The 24,143-nt window shown below is 39.5% G+C and overlaps 2 protein-coding genes across 2 annotated transcripts in view; one reads left to right on the forward strand and one right to left on the reverse strand.

Annotated features, from left to right (window-relative positions):
• The window catches only part of zgc:153031 (uncharacterized protein LOC557552 homolog), a 5,251-nt gene extending 4,249 nt beyond the window's left edge, over nt 1–1,002 (forward strand). The window contains exon 6 of the mRNA XM_031730015.2: nt 261–1,002. Within this exon, the coding sequence (XP_031585875.2) occupies nt 261–351 (91 nt within the window). The 3' untranslated portion in view covers nt 352–1,002. The remainder of the gene's footprint in view (nt 1–260) is intronic.
• A 4,418-nt stretch (nt 1,003–5,420) lies between these two features.
• On the reverse strand, nt 5,421–7,872 carry mterf2 (mitochondrial transcription termination factor 2). The gene is made up of 2 exons (XM_031730014.2): nt 7,790–7,872; nt 5,421–6,975 (listed from the first exon to the last, which is right to left on the reverse strand). The coding sequence occupies exon 2, from the start codon at nt 6,947–6,949 to the stop codon at nt 5,822–5,824; it is 1,128 nt and encodes a 375-aa protein (XP_031585874.2). The 5' UTR covers nt 6,950–6,975; nt 7,790–7,872; the 3' UTR covers nt 5,421–5,821.
• Nucleotides 7,873–24,143: the final 16,271 nt, after the last annotated feature.

Consider the following 24,143-nt stretch of genomic DNA (forward strand, 5'->3'; position numbering starts at 1 on the left):
AGACATTGGGTTGTAACAGGTTGCTTACCAAGGGTTTGAACAGCTTTGTTACTGTAATAAAACTGAATTGAAATAGTAAATTGGCAAATGTTTACATAAGGGAGATTATCGTGCAGTTTTATAATCAACCTTTTAATATCCAATTTAATGAATGTGAGGATAATTCTACTCTACCTATCTGCCTTTTGATTGTTTTATTAAATTATGATCAGTTGTTTTTGTTCTAATTAACCTTTTTTCCTCTCTTGTTTTCAAATAAGATTTCCCCGTGTGCCAAGTGAAATTCAAGAGGAGAATGGCATTAAGTTCAAATACCAAGTATTCAAGAGAGACACCGCTGACACTGTGTAGAATACCTTTTTTAAGGAAAGAAATGCCAATGTCTTAAAAAAGACTTTTAGAAATGTAGTCAATGAATAATTCAAACAGTATAAATGTGACTTCTTGGTCTTTGCAGTCCGTAGCCACTGAACTGCTATAAGTACAGACACTCCAATAGTGCTGCAGTGCTTGCCGCTCTACTATTTTACTTTTTTTAGTTTCTGCTCTTTTTTTAAGCTACTATAATCAGATCTGGCATGTCACTTTCTCCTATTGCCCTGTCATTTGGCAGTGTTCCTATCTCGTCCTCCTACTCAGTCATTTAATGCAGCACAGAAAATGTGCTTGGTTCAGTCAGCAGCCTGCATCAATGCCAGCCTCTGATACTCCAGGTATCACAGTAGATCTCTTACCTTCTCAGTCAGCTTGACAGGTGCCTGTTTAGAAAGTGATGATTTAATAACTCCACCTGTGTGCTTTCACATTATAGTACGTCTTATTTAAAATGTTACTGCTTAAATCTGTGGTAGTTGGAAATTGTGAGACTCATATTTGTTAATACCGGCTCTTGCTGGGATGTTTTTGATGACAGAACCATAAATACATGGTGAATTTTTAATGGAGAAATAATTGACACGTTTGTTTTTTTTCCCCCAGTTTTAATTAAATATTTTACTCTTATCTGGCTGTATGTGATCCTGTTAACCAGTAGATGGAGGTATATCAATGAGGCAAGAGACCAAAAGCTGATGAGCACGCTGCTGTTAAATGATTATCAATATTTTACATCTTGCTTCTAGCTAGTGCATTTTTGAAATTTGCTCAGTAAATAAAACTTAACTTAATCAGAACAAGAAAACACCTCAACTATGAGTAAATTATCTATTTATTTGAGCACTAAAAAGCTCCATTGACTGTCTGTGGGTGTATGACTGTCTATCAAAAAGACTTCATGGATCAGTGTTTCACTATAAACCTAAGTGAGAGTTTTCTGGAAGTTTTCATCTTCCTGTTTAGCATCCATCACTACTTTACTTTGACCTCTGTCATGATGACTTCATGTAGTCTTTATCTTTAACCAGCCACCACCTCAGTAGATATCTAATCAGAGCCAATGAAATGAGCATACGGGGACAGGATACATAGTGGCACAGTTATTCACTAGTCCAATTACAAGAGGAACAGTTGTTGCTAAAAAGCTCAGAAAAATGAGGAATGCAAAGGGGTCTTTATCCAAGGAAATATTTTTAACCAGAACAGCAGGCTTTTGGCACATGTCTAGTTTACTGTTGCAAGAGGAACGCTATCAACACTGGTATTAATGTCACAGTCTGCAGCCCAAAATGCCCATTCCTGAATAAGAGCATCACCAACCCATGTTTTGGATTGTCTCATCCACTGCATGGGAGTCGCAAAAGGTCAAGAAAAAGGTCACCAAGCGTTCATTCAGTCTTCATCCTTCAAGTCTTTTCCCTTTAACCCTTTCATGCATAGTGGTCACTACAGTGGACAGCTATTCAAAGGCTGTTTTCTTGTATTTGTGTCAGTGTTCATGGTATACAATACTTGCAGATCATTGTTGCATCCCTGTTGAAGAAAGTTTTTTCACTTCTTCCAGTTGCACAAAACACTGGTCCTGGAGTCCATCTCACGCATAATAACAAACTTTGACAAGATCCAAGTGCAGTTTTCACAACACATGTCAGAAACAATAAATCATAAGAAAACTGCTTAACAGTCAGGGTGGATCTTTTCTGGCTTTATAACATTAAAAACATTTTTCAGTGGCTGCAGATTTGTTGGCTGCACATCCATGAAGCAAAACTCCTGCTCAACCACATTCCAAAGGTGCTCTATTGGATTGAGATCTGGTGACTTTGAAGGCCATTTGGGTACACTGACCTCGTCATGGTCAAGAAAATGGCTTGAGATGATTTGAGCTTTGTGACATAGCACATTATCCGGAAAGCAGCCATGAGAATATGGGTATACACTGGGGTTGGACATGGCCAGCAACAATACTCAGGTAGGCTGTGGTGTTTAAATGAAAGGCGTTCAAAAAGAGAACCAGGAAAATATCCTCCATACCATTATACCATCAGCAGCCTGAACTGTTGATCCAGGTAGGATGAGGTCATGTTTTCATGTTATTTACACCAAATTCTGACTGTACCATCTGAATGTTGCAGCAGAAATCGAGACTCAGACCAGGCAATATTTTTCCAATCTTCTATTGTCTGATTTTGGTGAGCCCAGTTTGCTGTTCTTAGCTGACAGGAGTGGGACCTGGTGTGGTCTTCTGCTGCTGTAGCCCATCTTCAAGGTCTGCTGTGTGGTCAGAGATGCTGTTCGGTATACCTTGATTGTAATGAGTAGTTATTTAATCTACTGTTGCCCTACTATTAGCTCAAAGCAGTCTGGCAATTCTCTTCTGACTTCTGACATTTTCAAAGCAAGTGTACACACGTTTTTGTATATACAACATATGTTACTAAACAGACAGGGCTTGATGACATGATTGGTTGAAATCTTCTTTCATAAGCTGTCCTAGTAAGAACAGTAAAAGCATAGGACTCGAACCTACTCCTGCTGTCAAAAATCTGATTTTTGATACTGCCCAAGAATTATTTGAAGAAACAGTAAAAGTGCTAAAACTCAGTTTAAAAAAAAGACCTGCTATTTAAAGGCATGCAACTGTTGCTTCAAGTGGTTGATCAAGTGATAGATTCAGTCATGAGTGAATAAATGACTGTGCTGTCCAACAGACCACAGCCCTCAACAGGTGAGATTTCACCAAGTGACAGATGATTCTCTGCTGTTGTGAATCTCTGATGGAACATTCAATATAGAAAGTTATTTACTTCTTGCTATTGAACATCCATCAATGTGACATTTATTTCCCTCCTGCAGAATGTAAAGTATATTTGTGTGGTGTCATCAGGGTGACAGAAAACAAACTTTCTAGTGTAGGTGGGGAAAGAGAAATTGAGATTAGAGCACACAGTATCTCCAGTTCATGATATAAATGTAAATACACCAGAACAACTCACAGCATGGAGTCAAACACATTTTTAAAGCTGAAACTCTATGAGTGACATTAGTATGAATAAAACCCAAACATGACTTTTGAAATATTCTAATGTTTGGTTCTCTTTTCTGGTTTACATAAGGCATTTTGATTTTTTTGCCACTTAAATATTCCTAGTGGAATATTTAAGTGGCAAAAAGCTCATTTTCCACCTCCTTTTGCTGCTTTTGAAGAATAGACTTCTAAATGAAAATGCCAGGGCTTAACTCACACTGACTTCAAATGAGGACTATTTACTGCAGCAGTGGTCGTCTGAGCTCCTGCGTCAGCTGGAAATCATATCTTCTAATTGCAGATGTCATCTGTTTCCTGTGAGATATGACCCATAAAAGCAGAATGTTAAGCATGGGGAGTTTCAACCACTGGTGTGTTTGAAATGAAAAAGGACAATTTATACTCCTACTTATTAACCTCTCTGGCCTGCCCGTGTAATTCAAGCGCTCAGCACAGGAGGATGAGGGTGTCCACTGAGGACAATAGGACACTGGGTAAGAAATCGAGATGACTTCCACTTATACACCTGAGGCCTCGTCTCATCTGCCTCGCCTTGATACGTCCCGATTAACTCCCTCGTATTCATTACTAAGCATCGGCTAAAGACGAACACTGTAACCTTGCAACATGATGAATTAAAGCAAATGTCAGCGCTGTGCAGAGTTAGAAACCTTTAGTTCGTCAGCTGCAGTTTACTCGAGGTAACGCTGCAGCCCCTCAGGGCTTCTGTGTTGTGAATGGCTGGAAAATAAACTCTAGTCAAACATCCATCTGCTGAGCTCAAATTCTTTACCAGATGCACTCACTTTTTGAATCATCTGCCCAACGGCTACGGCCATGTCTACGGGACCATGGTGAGTGATTCAGACAGCAGCAGATGGTAGGTTGTTAACGTACACCCCCGCCCCTCTAGACACACAAGTCCTCAGTCTCTTTGTTGTGACCCCCATCGTCTACATTATAAGAGTGAGGGGACCTTGAGGCATAAAGTCATGACTTCATTAGCTGTGATGCTCGCTTCCATTAAAAGGCACTCTTAAGCATGTTTCAAGGGCTTTTGGTGGCTTTGAAACATTAAGACACATTCAAAATGAGACATTTTATGGTCCCCTCTCTTGGTTTAGACAATGCCTAGTATGATTGTATATTGATTTTGTGGCTTACGCTAAAATGGGCACTTATCCAAAAGCCTTTTTAGAACCACGTGACACACACAGACATGAAAACCTTTAATTAATAAAGTCAAACCTTATGGAAAATCGATTTAGTCTAAATGAAATGAAAGTCTACTGATTTTTTTGAATGCCAGAAAGGTTGCAAAGGTCCAGTCCGAAATCAAAGGCACATCACTTTGTTCCTTTTTTTTATCTTGCGTGGGTGCATTTGAATTCATTTGAAATGATAATGAAGTGACATTTTAGAAGTGAAATAGCTTCTAATAAAGTGTCTCCATCTGTAGAGTAACAATAAAAATCTGAGGCACAGTTAGATTTCATCCCTGAGGGGAACCGTTGTGCAGCCAAGAACATTGTGTGAAAAGGAGACACTTGCACAGACAGTAAATAAAATGGTTTGAAAAGCCTTGTTTGTTCTCCGTGATACATCTGATAGACCAATCAGCACGTCTGTCACCAAGCTGTCATGTCACGCAGAGTTTTATGTGACGTTATTGTAAGGAGTTTTTTTGACAAGGGACTGCATCTTCCCTAAAACTGACACATTAAGATGCCGTTGCATTTGTCTCACTTTCTGATATCAGTCTGATAAATCAGCACATAGCCGCTGTCATCTCTTCCAGTGTGAATTTACACCTACATGAAAGTGCACTGCTTTTTCTTTGTAACACCTCAGACTTGTAAAAACTGAATGTTGGGGTGCAATCACACCTTTCTTTGGTCTGAACTACAAGTGAAAATTTTACTTTTTTTTTTTTTTTTTTACAATTCGGAAAAATTCACACAGCCTAAATAGACTGGAAAAAAACCCATTCACAACACTTCACACCATAGCTTGTTAACTGGATTTTAATTACATTACATCCCACGAGGTTGGAGATTTTGGCAGGAGAAAGCCTATAAAACACTCTCTGCATTGTACCTTTAGCTGTTTTTAAAACCCAGTTTTAAACATACAAGTAAAAAATAAATTAATTATGAAGAAAGTCTTTAATAGGTTGTTTTACAGAGTATTCAGATTCCAATTTAAGGCATCTTCACAGACAAAATTCACTGTACAGATTCAATGGCATCATTGTAGTTAAATGATCCAATTAAACTACAGCAATAAATTCAAACATATGATTATAATGTAAGTGGAAGTGAAAGCACATTTGTAATTAAGACACTTTAATCTTTTACAAAGTACAAATACCCATATGAACGACGTGGATCCAGTTAGTGTTCGTCCATACAACCCGTGTCAATCATCCGCTTTTAAAGGGGCGACAGGATTAAAAAGTGGTCTCTCCCTACGGAGCTGTAGTTTTCCAAAGCTCATCTCAAAGTCCTTCTTAGTGCCATTTAGCACCTCCAGACTACCTGTCCTTATGTCATAACCTCGAGCCTTGAGTCGCTGGATGCGATAATTTACTATTTGCGTGGTTAGTTCTAGGACAGTTGGAGTCTCTGTGATTTGACACATGCTGATCCCAGCACTGAGAAGACCCTCAAAACGTTCAGCCAGAGTAGATTCAGGGTAGTACAGAAGAGCTGGGCACCTGAGGATGATGTCCCGCAGCTCTGTCTCAGAGCACCCAATGGTGTCTTGAGAGTACAGCAGAGTGCGACGCATGCTGTCTGGGTTCAGCTCAGTCACAAAGCCTTTCAGCCTGGACAGCAGGTGGAGCAGCTGGGGTGTGCTGAAGCCCTTGTCTCTCAGAAAAAGGAAGTTCTCCTTCAGCACCTCTGGAGGCTTGAGAAGAACAAACGGGTTCTGACTCAGCAACTTCTGAAGCCAGATTTTCATGTTGGCCTCCTCCCCCCCGAGCTCCTGGTAGGCCTGTTGGAGGGTGTGGACCATCAGCTCGTTATGCTCTACTGGCCGGCTGAAGCTTTGAGGAGCGCTGGCCATGAGTTTGGTGATGACTCGTTTGTTCAGGTTTAAACTCTGGAAGTAGGAGATGTTGTTTCGCTGGTTGTCATGGTGACTGGAGGAGGTGAAAAATGAGGCTGGGAATTTCTCAATGATACCAACCAGCTCCCTCTGGTTTGGACACACAGATATCCACAGCTCTTTTTGAGTGTAAATCTGCTCAGGATTACAGAGGACAGCCTCAGGATGACTTGTTAAAATATGAGCAATGATGGGGCCCGAGGCCCCCATGTTCTTTAGGAGTTCAGCTACTTCTTTTGTGTAGGCTGGACTCTGAAGCAGCACCCATCCTTTAAGTTTACGGACCTTCTGGATGTCCACAGATAGATCATAAAGAGCTTCTACAGTCTGCTGGTTCTCTGCTACACTGTGTGTCGCACGTGATCTGAGGTTTAAAGGTAGAGCTGTGACAGGTTGGCACCGGAGGCACAGGAATGTTGCGATCGAACGCAGCATTGATGCAAATTCCTAACACCAATCCCCTAAACACAAGGAGGAAAAGAAAATATTTAAGTAACCAGAGCACACAGGCCAATCCTTACATTTATTTAAGGCTTGTGGTCACCCTTGCTCTGTTTGGTTAGCGCCCATCATGACAACAGAACAATATTAATGTTTTACTAACTCCAGAAATTTTAAGCGAATAAAAACAAGGTCCAGGCACGCAGAGCCGGGGGACATTTCTAAAGCACAACCTGTATTGATTCATCTACCTTTATTATTTCTAAACTGATACACTTTAAATCTTTCATCTCATTTTGTACCATCATCTTCCAGCTCTGACTCCAATGCTTCATGCTCCTTTAGTTAATGTCACTCATCCTATCTTTGCATGCATATCAGAGGCTTTTTATCAGAACTTAATGGTCTCTCTGTACAGCTGCTGCCATATGTTTCATAGGGGAAAAGCAAGAGCCAACTCGATTACCTGACACTATTGACGACTATTTGTAGATAGCATCTTTGAAAGCAGCCTGTTGTTACCCAAAGCTTTTTATTTCAGCACTGTAAATAAACATGTTCGTGACATCTTCACAGAAGCTGCTTGTATGACTGACGGCATTTATTTGACCATGTCAAAATACAACCCTTCTTGCACTGACCCGAGCATTTTCATTTGAAGAGTCATGCCGGGTACAGAGCGTGTACAGAGCTAACAACTATGCGAGATAGTCTCAATATCCAGCTGACAGCTCATTTATTATAATATTTATTCATTCTTGCTGACAAAAGATGTATACATTTTAGAAACACTGGGGAAACTTTTGCAAAATCACCAAAACAAAAATGAATTACCTTTGTTAGCGGTCAGAGGATGTGACGTTTTGTTATGAAACCGATTTCTTCGTCTACACTTTGTGTTGTGTGGTGTTCCACAGCGACACACAGAGGCCCTGACTGGTACTGCACAGCAAGGCAGCTACCTGTAAACTCAACTGACCCTTAAAGAGAAAAATTATTTTACAGACAGAATGCAGAGAAGTCGATGTAGAAGTGTGTTATTTTATTTGATGTACCAGTTTGCCCAACTTCTCTGTTTTTCAAAGCTGCACTCTTTATTGCAGCCCATATGTCCGATAATTAAATAATTTTGGCAAAAATCTGTATCTCAAACAGCAGTTGGTGCTCTTTCAAAACCCTGCAGCATACGGGGCCCTGATGAGTGTAATCAGTGCCGGGCTGAATTGGACTGAACGCACGGAGAGTTTCCTCGCAGTTGGTGCTTAATCACGATGCTTGATCACCAGCTCTGCAAGCTGTTCCCTAAGTAGCACAGGAACTGCTGCTGCTGCTGAGTGAGTATCTGGGTTCATTATAGTTTATATAATAGTAAACAGATGATATGTCTCAAAGGAAAAGAGGTCAGTGCTTTTGTTTTAAAAAAAAAAGAGAGTTCCTTTTGAGATCCTGTTCAAATCCGGTCATTTTTGAGATGATTGTTTCTGTATATGATCACTGATTTTAAAAATGAGCCTCATAAACAAGTCAAGTAAAACTAACATTAAAACACTTATTGGTTCCAGTCCGTGCGTAGCAGCCTGTGATTGCTTTTATTGGCAGAGGAACAGTAGTCACTGCAGGAATCAACATATGCACATTCATTATCTATAGCAGTAGCACAGTTACACACACAGAGGCAGACTCTCGAAATCACAAGAACTGTCATCATTTCAAACATTGTTATAATTAATGCTGTTACTGCTGCATTTAAAGCAAGGTTGAAGTTAATATTCACTGAAGCAAAATAGATTCCATGTAAATTTAAGGGGCTTTTAAATTAAAAATTCACATTTAAATAGAAAAAAACTACTCAATCAGTTGTTTGTTTGCTTTTAATATATTGCATTTTTGCTAATAAATTACACTCTAAATAAATGTGTGAACTCCCCCATAGCTCATGCTCATTTCTTATTGCTTTTATATATGACTTTATTGGTCTCTCACATCATTTTAAAGCAATTTTGGTCCACTTTTTGTTATAACATTGCTTTCGTTCATTGAGGTTTGGAGGTCTTTGTTTATGCACTCAAGGTCTCATCGCAGCATCTGTGCTTGAGATCATTTTCCTGTTGTATAACGTAATTTCCCTGTCAGATGGCCTCACATTTGAATCTTCAATGCAGGTAAACAAAAGAGGTCATGGTCAGCTTCATGACTGGAAGGTGCTGAAGTCCTGTGGCTGCAAAACAAACCTACTCCTTCACCACAGCGCTTGACATTTGGTATGAGGTGTTTTTGCTTATATCCTGTGATCTTCTTTTGGGAAAGGCTTTTTCTTGGTAAGCATTCCAAACAGACACATTTCTTGTATTTGTCTAACTTTACCTTCATAAAATGTAACATTCAATATTGCTAACTGAGGCCTGTTCTGTCTGAGATGTAGCTCTTGGGTTTTTTGCAATTTCACTGCATATTATTTCTGACCTTGGGGTGAATTTGCTGGGATGTCCACTTCTGGGAAGATTGGCAGCTGTCTTGAATGTTTTGCACTTGTGAATAATTTTTCTCACTGTAGAATGATGAATTGGAAATGGCCTTCTAACCCTTCCCAGATTGATGGGCAGCACAATTGCTTCTGTAATATCATTGCTGATGTTTTTCCTCTTTGGCATTGCATTAAAACACACCTGAATGCTTCACACCAGCAAACTGCCAGAACCTCTGCTTTTATGGAGGTGGCCACAATTGCTGATATTTCAGTTAATCAAATGCATTTGATTAGCAGCACCTGGCTGGTACTTAATTCCTATGTAAGCACTAAGGGTGTATTTGTATAGTCTGCTTTGATGATTTATTTTTTCTGCTTCCTGTGGCGGGGTGATCTGGGGCATTTAACCCTCTTTTACCCACATCTGCAAGCCCATTTATTGAGAAAAAAAGAAAATGAGTTTCATCAGTAAATATGTAAAAATGGCCTCTCGAGCATGTTTTACAGCATCGACTGCAGGGTCTAATTTGTGATTAATGCATTGAACGGCAGTCATGTTAGGGCTTTTTACACAAGAGTGTAGCTGTACCATTAGTTGCAAAGCCAACAAACTGTGTACCTTTCTTTAGAGACACCTTTCATAGCATGGCTTTACAGCAGAATCTAACAGACAGATACCTTGTTCTGTAACTGCAAATCAACAAGTTGAAATAAGAAGCTCCATAACTCAACTGATGTAACTGGTGCGTGACTTGGCAAGACCTGAAACATAAATGTATTGCAACATACTTGATGTGATTCTATCGCTTACAAATAGACTATCTCTTAATCATAGACTTGCATCTCTGCCAGATCGCCTAATGGGACTCAAGTCAGTATGTTTTACTGACCTATCCAACTTATCCAATGAATCCATCTTGACCAAGTCCTCTTATTAGATCAACAACTAACCTGTTTCCTGTGCAGATATGGGGTTTCCCCCTTATCTGTTTGCCCTCTCTCCTTGACATACTTCAAGCTCTGGCAGTAACAACCTGTGAAAATGAAAGAAAGACATCCAAGAGAATGACTACTTTGTTACAAGAACATGCAGATTTTACATAGATAAGAAGATAAGATCTGTCCTGGTTTATGTTACCTTTACAGTGTTGCAAAACAGAAAATCTGCTTCATATTACAGTATGCTGCTAATGTTAAGCAAGTATTTACCCAAGGACCCAACACCAGAGAGAAGTATTGATTTTCGAGTTGTACTATTAATCAGCTATAAAGAGCTCAGCATTCATAGAGTGAAAAAGTGGAGTAATAAGATGAGCTGTAACCTGTTGTTTTATGGCAGCTCCAAGTCAGTATTATTATTAATTAGTCTGGTGCCATATTAAACAACTGGGCAGAAGGCTGGCGAAGTAAATAAGCCGAGCAGTTTATTACTGACAGATTTAAAATCTTTCACAGCTACCAAAAAAATAGGTCACACAAGACACAGACAGTTACTTTATAATCAAACTGCAATATTTCAAGGCTTCTAGTAGTAACACTGATAAGGACGCTGTCTTCTATTCACATTCATATTGTAAATGTACTGTCAATGTCGCTTAGCTTGATATAACAGGACATAGCTTTTGTGTCTTGTACAAATTCCTCAGTTGTTGCATTATTAAACTGATAAAGCAACGGATGAATCATTTGTGTCCTCTCACAGTGACAAAATAAATAAAAGTGACAGTGCAATATACCAGAAACATAACCTAATACAAGTTTTGTAATGCAGATTTAGTTCAGATTAGTCCACTCGCTCAATATCACTATGATGGTAAACAAATCCTGAACTGCATTCATTTACAAATATGCAATCAAGCTTGCATGGAGGAAGAAGGGTTTATCTCACAGATACACAAAGATGCATGATGAGTGATGTAACCTGGAGTAATGCAGTCTTTCAGCATCAGACTTTTTCCAGGCCGTCTACTGGAGCTAATCAGACCCCAGCTTATGTCCCAGCACCAAGTATCAATGGATTCAATTCAGTTTTATTTATTTCACATCAAATCACAACAACAGCTGCCTAAAGGTGCTTAATCTGTCTTCTTAATCCAAACCTACCTGGTGGCTTTCTCTGTGGCTTCAGTAGTGGAGCTAACAGATCTCTTTTTATCTTGTCCAGTGAAGCCTCGTACTTTGTGCCCTGTAAAACCTCACCACCTCACCCTCACAGGCTTGCAAGCTTCCAAGCTTCCAGGCCTAGTGGTACTTACACCTAGTACCTAGGTACTTGGCATGATTTTGTTTGCTTCATCCATTTGCTCTTTCCAGTTGTTGGCAGTAGTAAGGCTAGCTTTTGGACAGATGTTAGATAATGAGATTTTCTGCTGTAGTACATTTTCCCTTCTCATTGGAGCTCCTTGCGATCACATCCCCACCATCCTACTGGTTCAAAGTTCCCCCACACCTGCTTGCACACACATCTGAATAAGGCGTTGCTGGTCTTTGTCCTCGGTGTCATTGACCCTGGTTGCAGGGAATTAGGTATTATAAAAGAGAAAGGAGAAGCAGACCATTTTGAATAAGTGGATCACACCTAAAATAATCATCTCATAATCTCTGAAACCTCAAGGAGTTCAAAAAATAATTCATTTACAATAAAATAACATTGTAAAACCAGGCTGGGCCAGGAACAACTAAAGAGTTTAAAAGACTAAGTAACATTAAAAGAGTTCTAAAACAGTATATATACAAAAAACCCCACAAAACTAAAAGATTTAGCATTAAAGTGCCTCCAAAGCCCTAAAAGAGAGCTACAAGTCCAATAAAAAAAAGTCCCCTGTCATCCCTCATGTACCCGTTTGTCTTCTCTCCACACTGTGTGCACTGCATGCTGACCTGTGAGTGAAGGTCAGCACGCAGTGCTGAGTCACTCAGTCAGTGCTGAGTGAAATGATCAGCACTAACTTGTTGAGGAAACACCAATCCTGCTTTAGTACTATGAAGGGTCAAAGAGAGATCCTCTGCCCACGGGTGATCCTCACTGTCACAATACCACAATGGCTAAGATGCTAACTGTCTGCCTCCTGTTCTCACTGTAGTGTCTCTCTCTTGAAAAACCAACACCACTATGGCACCCCTCTGCCAGATTTTGAAATTGCTATACATATCTGTCCTCTGTCTGCTGTAGCTTGCTCCAGTGGGTCACTCTTTAATCCCCCTGGTCTGCTGTGGCTCTCTCCTGGTGTTGGCCTGTCTCTATTTTAAAAAAAGTTGAACAGGGCAGGTGTGTCGTATTGCCATTAACTTGGGAGACTTCAATGTGAACTGAAATCCCAAATAATTCCCCAAATAAAAGCATGCAAATAAAAAGTGAAACAAAAAAACATGCAAAGCATAAAACAATCAAAAACCATTAGTAAAAAAATCACATCACAGCTCTCGTAACAATTTCCTAATAATAGCATGATGAAAAGTTTCAGTGTGACTCATGAAAAGATACTGTAGCAACTTTGTGGATAATTTATAATGCATAAAGTCGTACAGTTGTTCATGTTTAAGGTAATGTGTCAAGTGCAGTGTTAGAACAGGTACTGCAGGCTCGTTTAATTCAATGCAGTTCAATAGCACCAAATCACAACAACAGCTGCCTCAACTCATGTTATATCATCAGGTAAATACCTTCCAATATTAAAAACCAAACTCCAACACCAGACAGAATTCTATGAGTAGCTGGTAACATGTGGAAGGAAAGAATACTCCCTTTTAACAAGAAGGACCCTCCAGCAGAAGCAAGCAGAACTTTTCTGTTGTTCATTTATAATCTGATCTCCATGTTATGACTGAGGATGATTTTGGCTTGTGGCAGCCCACCATGGCTGAAGCTATTTAGGCAATTAGTGTCCCTGACCAAGGGCCGTGCAATATCATATAATCTCCAATAATCCTGTTACAAATTTGAAACGATATAAAGATGTCATATTGTGGCGCAGGGGCGATTCTAGGATTAGAGCTTTGGGGGTGCTGAGCACCCAGAGAGCTGCCCAGCCAGGCAAGATAATCTTTACTCGTCACGATGAGACTTCTTCCCTGTCTCTGTCAGTCCCTGCATCCTTAAATGTCTCCAGTTGTCCCGAGTTCTCTATAACTGTCTCTTTGGTGCATTTAAACCCCTGTTCCTCCCTGTCCTCATTGTCTGTTGTCTTCGTCTCCGTTATCACTCATCATAATTTTACCATCTCTGTGCAAGTCTGCAAATTTCTTTATTAAATCATAAGATTTTTAAATTCATCAAGTCTCTCTGTGCCCGGGTCCTCATCACAAAACATGACATCACTCTTTTGTACATTTTAACACAATTTAATCCCAACATTAGTTAAAGAAAAGCAAAACACTTTTTTTAAAGTCTGTAACAAAACCATCAAATCTGATAAAGGTTATTTAAATGCTGCAAAAGAAGAATGGATTGGAATAAAAAAAATACATATTCTAACCTTAATTACTGGGGGAGAATAATGAATGATGATCATAGTGAGTAAAAAGTAAACTGAGAGCATTTTTTGGACAGAGATTCACTTTTAATGAGTATGTATAATATAATACAGATACATAAAAATACACTCCAAAAATAGTCCTTGAAATGTACAAATGTACAAAATACTGATAGAAAAATTATAAAAATGGAGGCAACTTTGCCTATGGTACAATGTATGAAAAGATCTTTACTGCAGATACTACTATGGCTCTGCAGATTTTTTTCTTTTATTTTAACCTATGTCGCCTCACCTTTTGGTTGGCAAATCTGTCTATCACTTTTTGGTGGTCAACTCTCTCAAGCAGTTTAACTGTTTCTGTTTAGCCTGTCACTGTTCCCTGTCTGTTTTCTTACCTGGTTCTTCCGGACCTTGTACTTTCTCTTCACGTTTCCCTCTTTCCTCTCTCCCTCTTTGGACTGACAATTATACACAAATAGATTGTATTCAATTAGATGAAAAAAATCACACTAATATGAAAAAAATACTGTTAAGATCACTAATAAAAAAGTCCTCGCTCAGTGTACTTTCAAACAAAAGGCAAATAACCAAACCACATGTACATCTAATAAAAGTCTCCAAAAGTTGAATCTGTTCATCTGGACGTAGCTTTTTGTGGGAGAAACATTTCGTCACTCATCCAAGTGACTTCTTCAGTCTCAGCTGACTGCAGGTTTCCCCAAACCTTATAAACAGGACATTTGCATAATGACTGAAACCAGCCCACTGAAGGAACTCTTTCAAGGATGAGGATGTACACATCCTGGACAGGGAAGAACGCTGGTTTGAGCGCGGAGTCAAGGAGGCCATTTACGTGAAGAGGGAAAGACCATCTCTGAATCGAGGAGGGGGGCTAAGGGTACATCTTTCGCCATCCTACAATGCTGTGATTGCAGCCATTCCCCAACTCTCTGTGAATGGTACTCATGGCCATTGATCAGTGGTCTTTGATCAGTGGGTTTTGATCAGTGATTGTTGATCAATGGTCATGGGAATTTGCATAATTATGATTAAGGAACTGACCTCACAGCCCATTGTTCCTTCAGTGGGCTGGTTTCAGTCATTATGCAAATGTCCTGTTTATAAGATTTGGGGAAACCTGCAGTCAGCTGAGACTGAAGAAGTCACTTGGATGAGTGACGAAACGTTTCTCCCACAAGTTACATAAAACATGTGAGTTTTGATGTTATGTACTGTATAGCCTGTATAATAAATAAATATGTAGCCCAATAAGTATAAACTCCAGAAAGCTACACAACATGGGGCGGCTCATTTACAAACACAAGTCTAACTTAAGTTTCACACTGTTATTTGTTAGAAAACAATCACATTGTTACAGCTTAAATTACACAAAATGTCAGAAATCTGCACTGTCATGAACAAAAATTTAAACCTAATTTTTCATGATTTGTTGGATTAACCCACTGAGGTCTGAAATACAACCGGCCATTTTTGACTCCTTTTGAGTTTACGTTTGTATTTCACCCTCAAATTGTTTCATTTTATTTTTTTCCCCTTGTTTGTTTGGTATCATTCTTTTCGGCTCAACTGAATTTAGTTTATTTCACTGACATACTGCATTAGTATCACTGATCTGAAATCACACGAAGAACTTAAAATCCTAGTAGTATTTTTTACTGTAAAAAATCCACAGATGTATTGAGTAAATTTTTATAACTTGAAATACAAATATAAATATAAAATGTACATTTTGTAAACATATACAACTATTTCTCTAAAAATGCAGCCAATACACCTGCCGTTTTTTTCATTTTGTACAACCATTTAAAAATATTACTAAAACTAAAATGAGAGAACAATCAGGTTTCGCAATAAGATGCCCCACAAATGATGTGTGGCAGTAAAAAAAAAGTTTGTCCACCAAAAGACAGAGGAGAACAGCACAGGGAGAAACCTGCAGGCCTGACAACAGGAGGTGTATCACTCCGCACGTTTTCTACTTAGTGACAGTGTTTACATTGCAAATGTGCCTTAGTGACATTCATTAGTGGCCTCACTGACACACAGAACGACTACACAACAGAACAACTACACAAGACAACACAACACACTAAGTATACACTCCACACTAAACGTCACAAATCTCCCACATCTAAAAACTCTCTCTCTCTCTCTCTCTCTCTCGCTCGCTCTGTCTGCTGCCGTTACCGTCATTCCCAAAACTTTCCCCTCTTACTAAACAACCAAATCCCACGTCTTGACTTTTTTTTTTTTTTTTAAATTGGTCGACATGGTACATTTTGGCTTTTTTTCTTTCTTTACTGTTTTCGCTGTTGTTGCTATGTCAGCTTGCATCAGTCATGTGATTTGGAGTTGCAGCGTGTCCGTGGACCACAGCCAATCCACCACCAAAATTTTTTTTTTTTAAAAATCATCGGGCCACCGAGCAAATGTCCGGTATGCCCGATGTCCAGTCCAGCTATGGTCGTGCGTGCCATCAGTTAACCCTAGGGTGCCTAGGGTTGCCGACCCCTGAAATAGAGCAACAGGACCGCTGAGTCTTTGATTTTATTTATTTTCTGCTGTGTTTCACTTGCATTTATTTGAAAGACTGAGTGTAAACACAAAAAAATGTTTTATTTTATGTGCTGGAATGTGCAGAAAATAGGTTTAAATGTTAAACAAATTTCTTCCAGTCAGAGAATGTTGCATATAATTTAATTTTTGCTTGATGCATAAAGTTAAAAGATTAAAACTAATAAAACAAGTTTTAAAAGGAGACTTTTCCATTTGATTACATTTTGTATGATGGATTATGCAGAAAAAGTAGAATTGGGCTGAAAGATCTATCGCTTTATCACCTATTCAGGTTGTAAATCGTGTTTTTAAAAAGTAACTAAGTAATTAAGTAACTAGGTAATTAATTACTTTTGAAAATAAGTAATCAGTAAAGTAATGGGATTACTTTTTGGGGAAGTAGGGGAGACCGGGGATAGTTGTAACATGGGTCAGTTGTAACACTTCCAATTTCTCCAATCAGGGCTAAGTTTCAAATGATGTGATTCATCCTGTGCGTGCCCAATTCAGTTCTGCTATCACATGTGAAAAATCAGCACATTTTGTCAAACACAGACAATTTAACACGAAAAAAAGTAATTTGTATGCCAAAAGTAAGTTTTTCTACTTTATTTCAATTTCTAATAGCATTATCTGCTTTGCAGTTAAACTCATCAAACTTAAATTATGTTATTTGTATGTCTATGGGGACATATTCTGTGTAGGTCTTTAGTGCTAATGTTTTAGCCGTTGGCTGTAATCTTAGCTAGTTCATGGCTATAGGAGTCTGGGTCAGTTGTAACAGCAACAGTCTGGGTTAGTTGTAACAATAATGCAGATGTTACAACTTACCACACTATTACTTTAACTTATATTAAACAAGTTGGGGCAACGACATCAGCAGAGAGAGGTTCACTGGTTGCCTTTGTATATGAGGTTAATGCCATTGGCAACACAATTCCTCCACTGTTTGTGTTCCCACACATACATTATGCAGACCACTGTGTCAGAGATGGACCAGTAGGAAGTATTGGTAGTGGAAATAAATCAGGATGGGTGCAAGAAACAGATTTCCTCATCTTTCTGAAGCACTTTGCAAACCCAAGGTAAGCCATGATAAAAAGTAATGGAATTGCGATGCTGGTGCACAACAAAATTTTTTAGCTTCATTGTTATGTTCAAAAGTTGGTGCACGTGTTGTAGGTTATAATGCCCACTGAGCCAATGAGGCCAAACTCAAGGAAGACCAACCAAAATTAATGAAATATTTAGTTCCAGAAAATTCCATAATTTGTCTTTTTTTGGGGGGTTGGAATATGTTCAATAGCTAGATTTCTGCATTCTGTCACACACACACAGCTACATAAATGGCTCTAAGTGCATTCATGTGTTGAATAAAAAGATTACATGTTAATGTTTTGTCAGTACCCTTATTTCATTGTGTTACATTTCACCCCAGGATATGTTACAACTAACTTGAGACTATGGGGTTAATTGTAACATTTCACTCTTTGTGTTTGAGACCATACCATGCAATGGGTAATTGTGCTGCAGAGAAAATAGCTGCACTATTTAATAGCAGAGACATGTAAATACTTTGCATTACAGTTTGAATCCACTACCTTAAAAGAGCTCCAATTTACAGACAGAAATGTCAAAAATGTTACAACTATCCCCGGTCTCCCCTAATCAGTAATTAGTTACTGATTACTTTTTTCAAGTAACTTGACCAACACTGGAAATTACCAATGCAGTTACATGGTGGAAAAGAGGAGCTTTAGGTAACTGGTTAAAAAGCTCAACTCAAAATGTAACATCGCAAGTAGATTATTTTTTAAAATTTTATTTCCTTATGGAGGTCTTGAAGAGTTACAGGCTTAAGTTTCTTTAGTTATTATTGGACTAAAGCAGTCATAGTCTTTTACTATGCAATTTTTTCTGTGCTCAAAACTATACAGTCAGCATAAATGCCTTTCACTAGCTTTTTATTAAGTGCTATTTGATAATCGGATGCCTTTGCTTTACCTGTGACTATAACAACACTCAAATAACCAAGATATTTTGTAAAAGTGACTTTCATAACAGTGAGCAGCACTGCTGACATAGCAGTTGTGGAAAATGGAGCATCAGTGTTGGTTTTTCCAGGAAGTGTACAGCGGTTGTTCTAAGAAATAGTTAAGTGCAGAGACTGTGTTGCATTTTCTGTCAGCTTTAAAATGGTGTCGGCTTCTCCAATTTGATTTTGTAAATCTTTGAGTGCCCAGTCACTGGATATGTATCCAGTCTATATTTTGTGTATATTTTCTGAAACAATTATGCTTTCAGTGATGAATATTATTTTTTATTAAGGACTATCATCATAAAAACATGCACATCACACTCACACACACACACACCAACCCCCTACTACCTGTTCTGCTGAAAGCAGAATGAAAGCGCCAAACCACAAAGAAACAGCCTTTCAGTAATCACACTTTCCAGAGTCACTCAGACACAACATGACCTGCTTAAGGTTTATAGAACTCTTGCTTTTCCTCCTCTTCAGCAAGGTCTACAGTGAGGAGTCAGAACCCATTTTCAAGGCACAGGGCGAAGTTATTCAGATGGGATACTGTTTCGGATTGGATTATATTGTTGTTTATAGATCTGTTCCAGAGGGAGACCAACTGCTTGGCAACTCTTCAAACAAGAACATGCCCAACACACCACCTGCAGACCTACAGGGTCGTACCCACATCAGTGATGAACCCAACCTGCTCGGGTTTCAAATCAGTAACCTCACTCTCTTGGACTCTGGGATTTATAGGAGGGAATGTTGGAAGAACCAGACGATAATCAGCCAGAAGACACAGCAGCTCACTGTGTGTAAGGAGGAGACTAAATCCGAAGAGATAATTGTAAGTAAAGACGGTAAAGGGACTGAGATCTTGTGCAATAGCAGTGCCATTGGCTCCGAGGGAACATCTGTACGCTGGTACCATGAAATGTATCCGTCTTACGAGCCCACACTCTTCCTGGATAGCAGTGTTTCGCTGAAGCCTCTGGAGCTTGCAGGTCTTGTAGATGTAAGAGACAACGGTGCATTGCTCGTGTTCAACAACATGTTACAGAAAACCACACACTTTAAGTGTCTTGTGATGAAAGGTATCAACTGTCTTAGTTTCCAAACCATGCACCCACCAGATGAGAGTGGAAGCAAGGATGTTTTTGTCTCACTGGGGGACAGAGTGGTTCTAAATTGTTCTATTGATGAGGGTGAGCAGGCGTGGGAGACTCCACTGGGAAGAATTGATGGTAACACGAGGGACAGGCCAATGTACATATCAGCTGATGACTTCTCACTGGTTATACCTGCCATCTCTGGAGACTACATTGGAGACTATTCATGCATCTCCCCCTTGCGTGAAATGCATTACTTATTGTTTCTTTGCCCCAAAAACAAAGTCCAAGAAAAAGCTGCTGATGAAGGTGAAAATGTCTCCCTGATGTGCGATTTTGGCCAAGATGTTTCAGCAACAGTGCAGTGGCACCGCTATGGACTTACAGGGCACTATGAGATCATCCACGACTCACAGGACAAAACTGTTCCCGTCCCTAAAGATCTACGAAGCAGAGTGACTCTATCTGAGGATGGCTCCTTGTTGACCATCTATGACCTGAAGGTGAAGGATGGAGGGAAGTACATGTGTGCTGTTTTAAAACGCAGTGAGCAGATGACTTCTTTCGATGATGATATAGATTATGATGGGAAAGGTACCAGAGAAGATGAAAGCAGCAATAAACACCCGTGGGTCGGTCCACCAATATGCATCTTTAAGCAGGAGATCAGTCTGATCATATTAGTCAAGAGAGATGAAGGTAGCACTCTCAACCCTGTGACATCATCTGTTTATACCACCAGCACACCATCAACAGCCTTTAATGCTACTGCATATGCTGTTGGGGCAGGACTGGTGGTGCTGCTGGTGGTAGTTGGAGTCATTGTTACAGTGGTAGTGATAAAGAAAAAAGCAAGGCATTTGCCATCGCAGAGAAAAGTGACATCAAATGTAAAAATGGATATGGATCCCGGCTGTACTGAGAAGTTAACTCTATCTGAATGATATTGCTTAATAGCCTTTCTAAAATAGCTCTAAGGTGACTTAATATCCACCTGACACATGCTGTGCTGTAGAATCTGTACATAAATGAAATGTGTTGCTATTTTCACCTGTTGTCTGCCATAAGAAAACTGTTTTTATACATTTTTTCAACTTAATGTAAGAACATCGATCAGATCATTGCGATGAAAGAATTAAAGGCAGCTAATTTGTTGATTACATGGTTACATTAGCACTATAGTCTGAAGTAATTCGTAATAAATATAATAAAAATGATATACTCCTAATAAATAATGAAACAACACACCAAGAACTTTATAGTACAACCTCCAGTGTTCTTAAACAATTCACATTTCTGCACTTCTAAATTCTGTCTCATTTCTCATCTCATTTTCACTCATCATTTCACTTTTAGCAATGTTGGCTACTACATTGTAGGTTCTACCAAGTCTGAGTCAGACTTTAATGCCCGATTTAAACTATTTCAGGAAGCCTTTGTAGAAACCTACTTAAGAGGCCAATGTTTTTGCGCTCATTTATGCTTGTGTGTGGTTACATGTGTGGTTGTGTCTCTGTGTTTTATGTGCGGTGCTAGCCGATAGAAACAAAAGATGAGGAAAAGGCAAGGCAGGCATATTTGTCAATCAGGGTTTTTTTTTTCTTCTTTGTACATTACCTCAAGTCCATTTCAGTAGTTTCAGCACTCTCCTTCCAGGAATCTACTGACATTTGTGAATTCATATAGTGAGGTGATGATTGTTGTTCTCTCACTGATAAATTAAAATACTGCAGTTTAACAGTACTTGGAAATGCATGACAGAAATCAGCAGTACTGAACTGGGCTGCATCGACCTGATGCTTAGTTACATTTGTTGGGAGGTGTACATCAGGTTATGGAGCAGTCCCTCCCAATCACAGGATGCTGCTGTTGCTAGCAGCAGTCACAGAGAAGTACCGGAAAAGAGACAGAAGTACGTACAACAGCGTGAGGGACATAATTGGGAAGGGGAGAGATTCTAATAAAATAAATGGCTACTTTGACCATAAGCCACTTCTAATAGCTTAAGTGTTAGTTGTAATTGTCACATTCTGCAGGGCATCAGTTGTTTGATTTTTCTTTTTCTTTTTTGTTTTTTAAGTAAAGAGTGGTGGATTTAAAACAAACATAATATATATATCAGAAGTCTACTCATGTGATGTTTCTGGCTACCTGATAACCATGAGTCAAACATCCATTATCCTTTCTGCTCCTTTCTGTTCTTCACAAAATCTGTAGGAAATATCAGTCTCTTTAGCAGCTAAATGCTGTTTGGTTTGTTGTTTGGTGCTGAACACATAGTGTGCAGTGGGCTTGGGGGGATATTTTTCTTCTTTAAACAACTTCTTCTGGTTAAGATATTAAAGAAAGAAATGAGAATGGACCAAAACATTTAAGCTGCATGCAGTAAAACCAATGACCGACGTACATCATGCTAACGATACTTCATTGGTAATCCAGTGATTCCCAGTGGATCAATCACCTTTTACCATCTATATCTAAGCTGTAATTGTCACAGCCGTCTGGTCGGTGTGTGGAGTGTCCCAAACACAGACAAACAACCAGGCGTGAAAATGAACTTAATTTAAACCAAAAGTGAGACATTTTATTAAGGCTGAACAGAACAGAGAAATGAAAAGACAGGAAAGAGCTACACTATAACTGAACTGGGAAAAGCGCAACTAAACTCTAAACACAGAATGCAGAACGTAAAACCTGGACACGGGAAACTCTTAAACATAAAGACCTGGACTGTGGCACATGGCCAACAGAGATATGGTGTAAGGAGACCAGACGACCTGACAAAGAAAAGAGGGGAACTGATACAATAAATACACAGAGGGGTGACGAGGGAAGTGGAGACACATGGGACACCCCTGGGAGGAATAGACATAATGACACAGAGGAAGCAAAGCAAAACACACTACACATAGGACATGGGACTGTCAAAGTAAAAGAGGAAACACTAAGATGTAGACTAAAACACACAATTTGACACAGGAAGTGGGAGGAAAGAACGCTCAGGGAAATGGGTTACAGAGAGGGGAAAAGGGAGATGTGAGAAAGAGCAAAGGAGGGGGGTGCAGAGGGGAGAGATCAAGAGAGAGAGAAAAGAGACATGACGGGCTGCCGGGGGTGGGTGGGGGGTGGGGGCAAGAACACTAAAATTTTAATACTGAATGATTGAATGAAAGAAAACTAAAACATCCCAACATCCATCCATCCATTCACTTCCGCTTATCCTTTCCAGGGTCGCGGGGGGCACTGGAGCCTATCCCAGCTGTCATAGGGCGAGAGGCGGGGTACACCCTGGACAGGTCGCCAGTCTGTCGCAGGGCCAACACACAGGGACAGACAACCATTCACGCTCACATTCACACCTAGTGACAATTTGGATTATCCAATTAACCTATCCCCTCAAACTGCATGTCTTTGGACGGTGTAAGTAAGCCGGAGTACCCGGAGGGAACCCACGCAAACACGGGGAGAACATGCAAACTCCACACAGAAAGACCCCGGCCTGATGGTGGAATTGAACTCAGGACCTTCTTGCTGTGCGGCAACAGTGCTAACCACCGTGCCACCGTGCTGCCCACATCCCAACATAATAACCTCAAAATGCGAACCATGATAGTTATTAAATGTATTCATGACATCATCTCAAAAATGTATGAATCACTAAAGATTTCAGAGTTTAGAGTATTTTGATAAAGACTCATGCCAGATATAAAGAGGAATTAAAGTAAACCACTTTTTATATCTGAAACAGCATTCAGCACCTTCCCTTAATGAATACTAATATCTGATAGTCAGTTTACTTTTGACAAGACAAAGAGAGAGAGAAGGAAAGAGCGATGCGGGGGCTTTACTGGCTGGGAGAACATCCATGAAAGTACACTACAGACAGGGGAGACAAGAAATAACACACAAGGAGTGGAACATGTAAACAGGGAAGCAAGATGAAACTCAATGACGCAACACGGAGGACATGACAGACTCGAACAGGAAGCAGGGAATGAGACAGTGACAAGAATACAAGAAATACAAATAACCTATAAAAACAAAAGGGAAGTAAAACACAATACTGAATTATAGAAAACTAAAACATTACAACATAATAAACTCAAAATGCTGGGTCAAATGACCTGGAACCATGACAGTAATTACCGTAAATGTATTAGTTACATGTTCTCAGAAAGAGAAGTGAAGAAATAGTGAAGTGCAGAGATTGTGTTGTATTTTCTGTCAGCTTTAAATGGTGTCGGCTTGTCCAGTTTGATTTTGTAAATCTTTCTTTCCTTTGAGTGCCCCGTCACTGGATATGTATCAAGTCTATGTTTTGTGTATATTTTCTTAGACAATTATGCTTTCAGAGACAAATGTTTTTTTATTAAGGACTAAAATCATCATCATCATAAAAACGTGCACACCTCACTCCCACTCATACACACACACCCACACACCAACCCCGCTACTTCCTGTTCTGCTTTAAGCAGAACCAAAGTCACAAACGACGTTCAGTAATCACACTTTCCAGAGTCACTCAGACAAC

This window comes from Oreochromis aureus, linkage group 7, assembly GCF_013358895.1.
Source record: "Oreochromis aureus strain Israel breed Guangdong linkage group 7, ZZ_aureus, whole genome shotgun sequence".
NCBI lineage: Eukaryota > Metazoa > Chordata > Actinopteri > Cichliformes > Cichlidae > Oreochromis > Oreochromis aureus.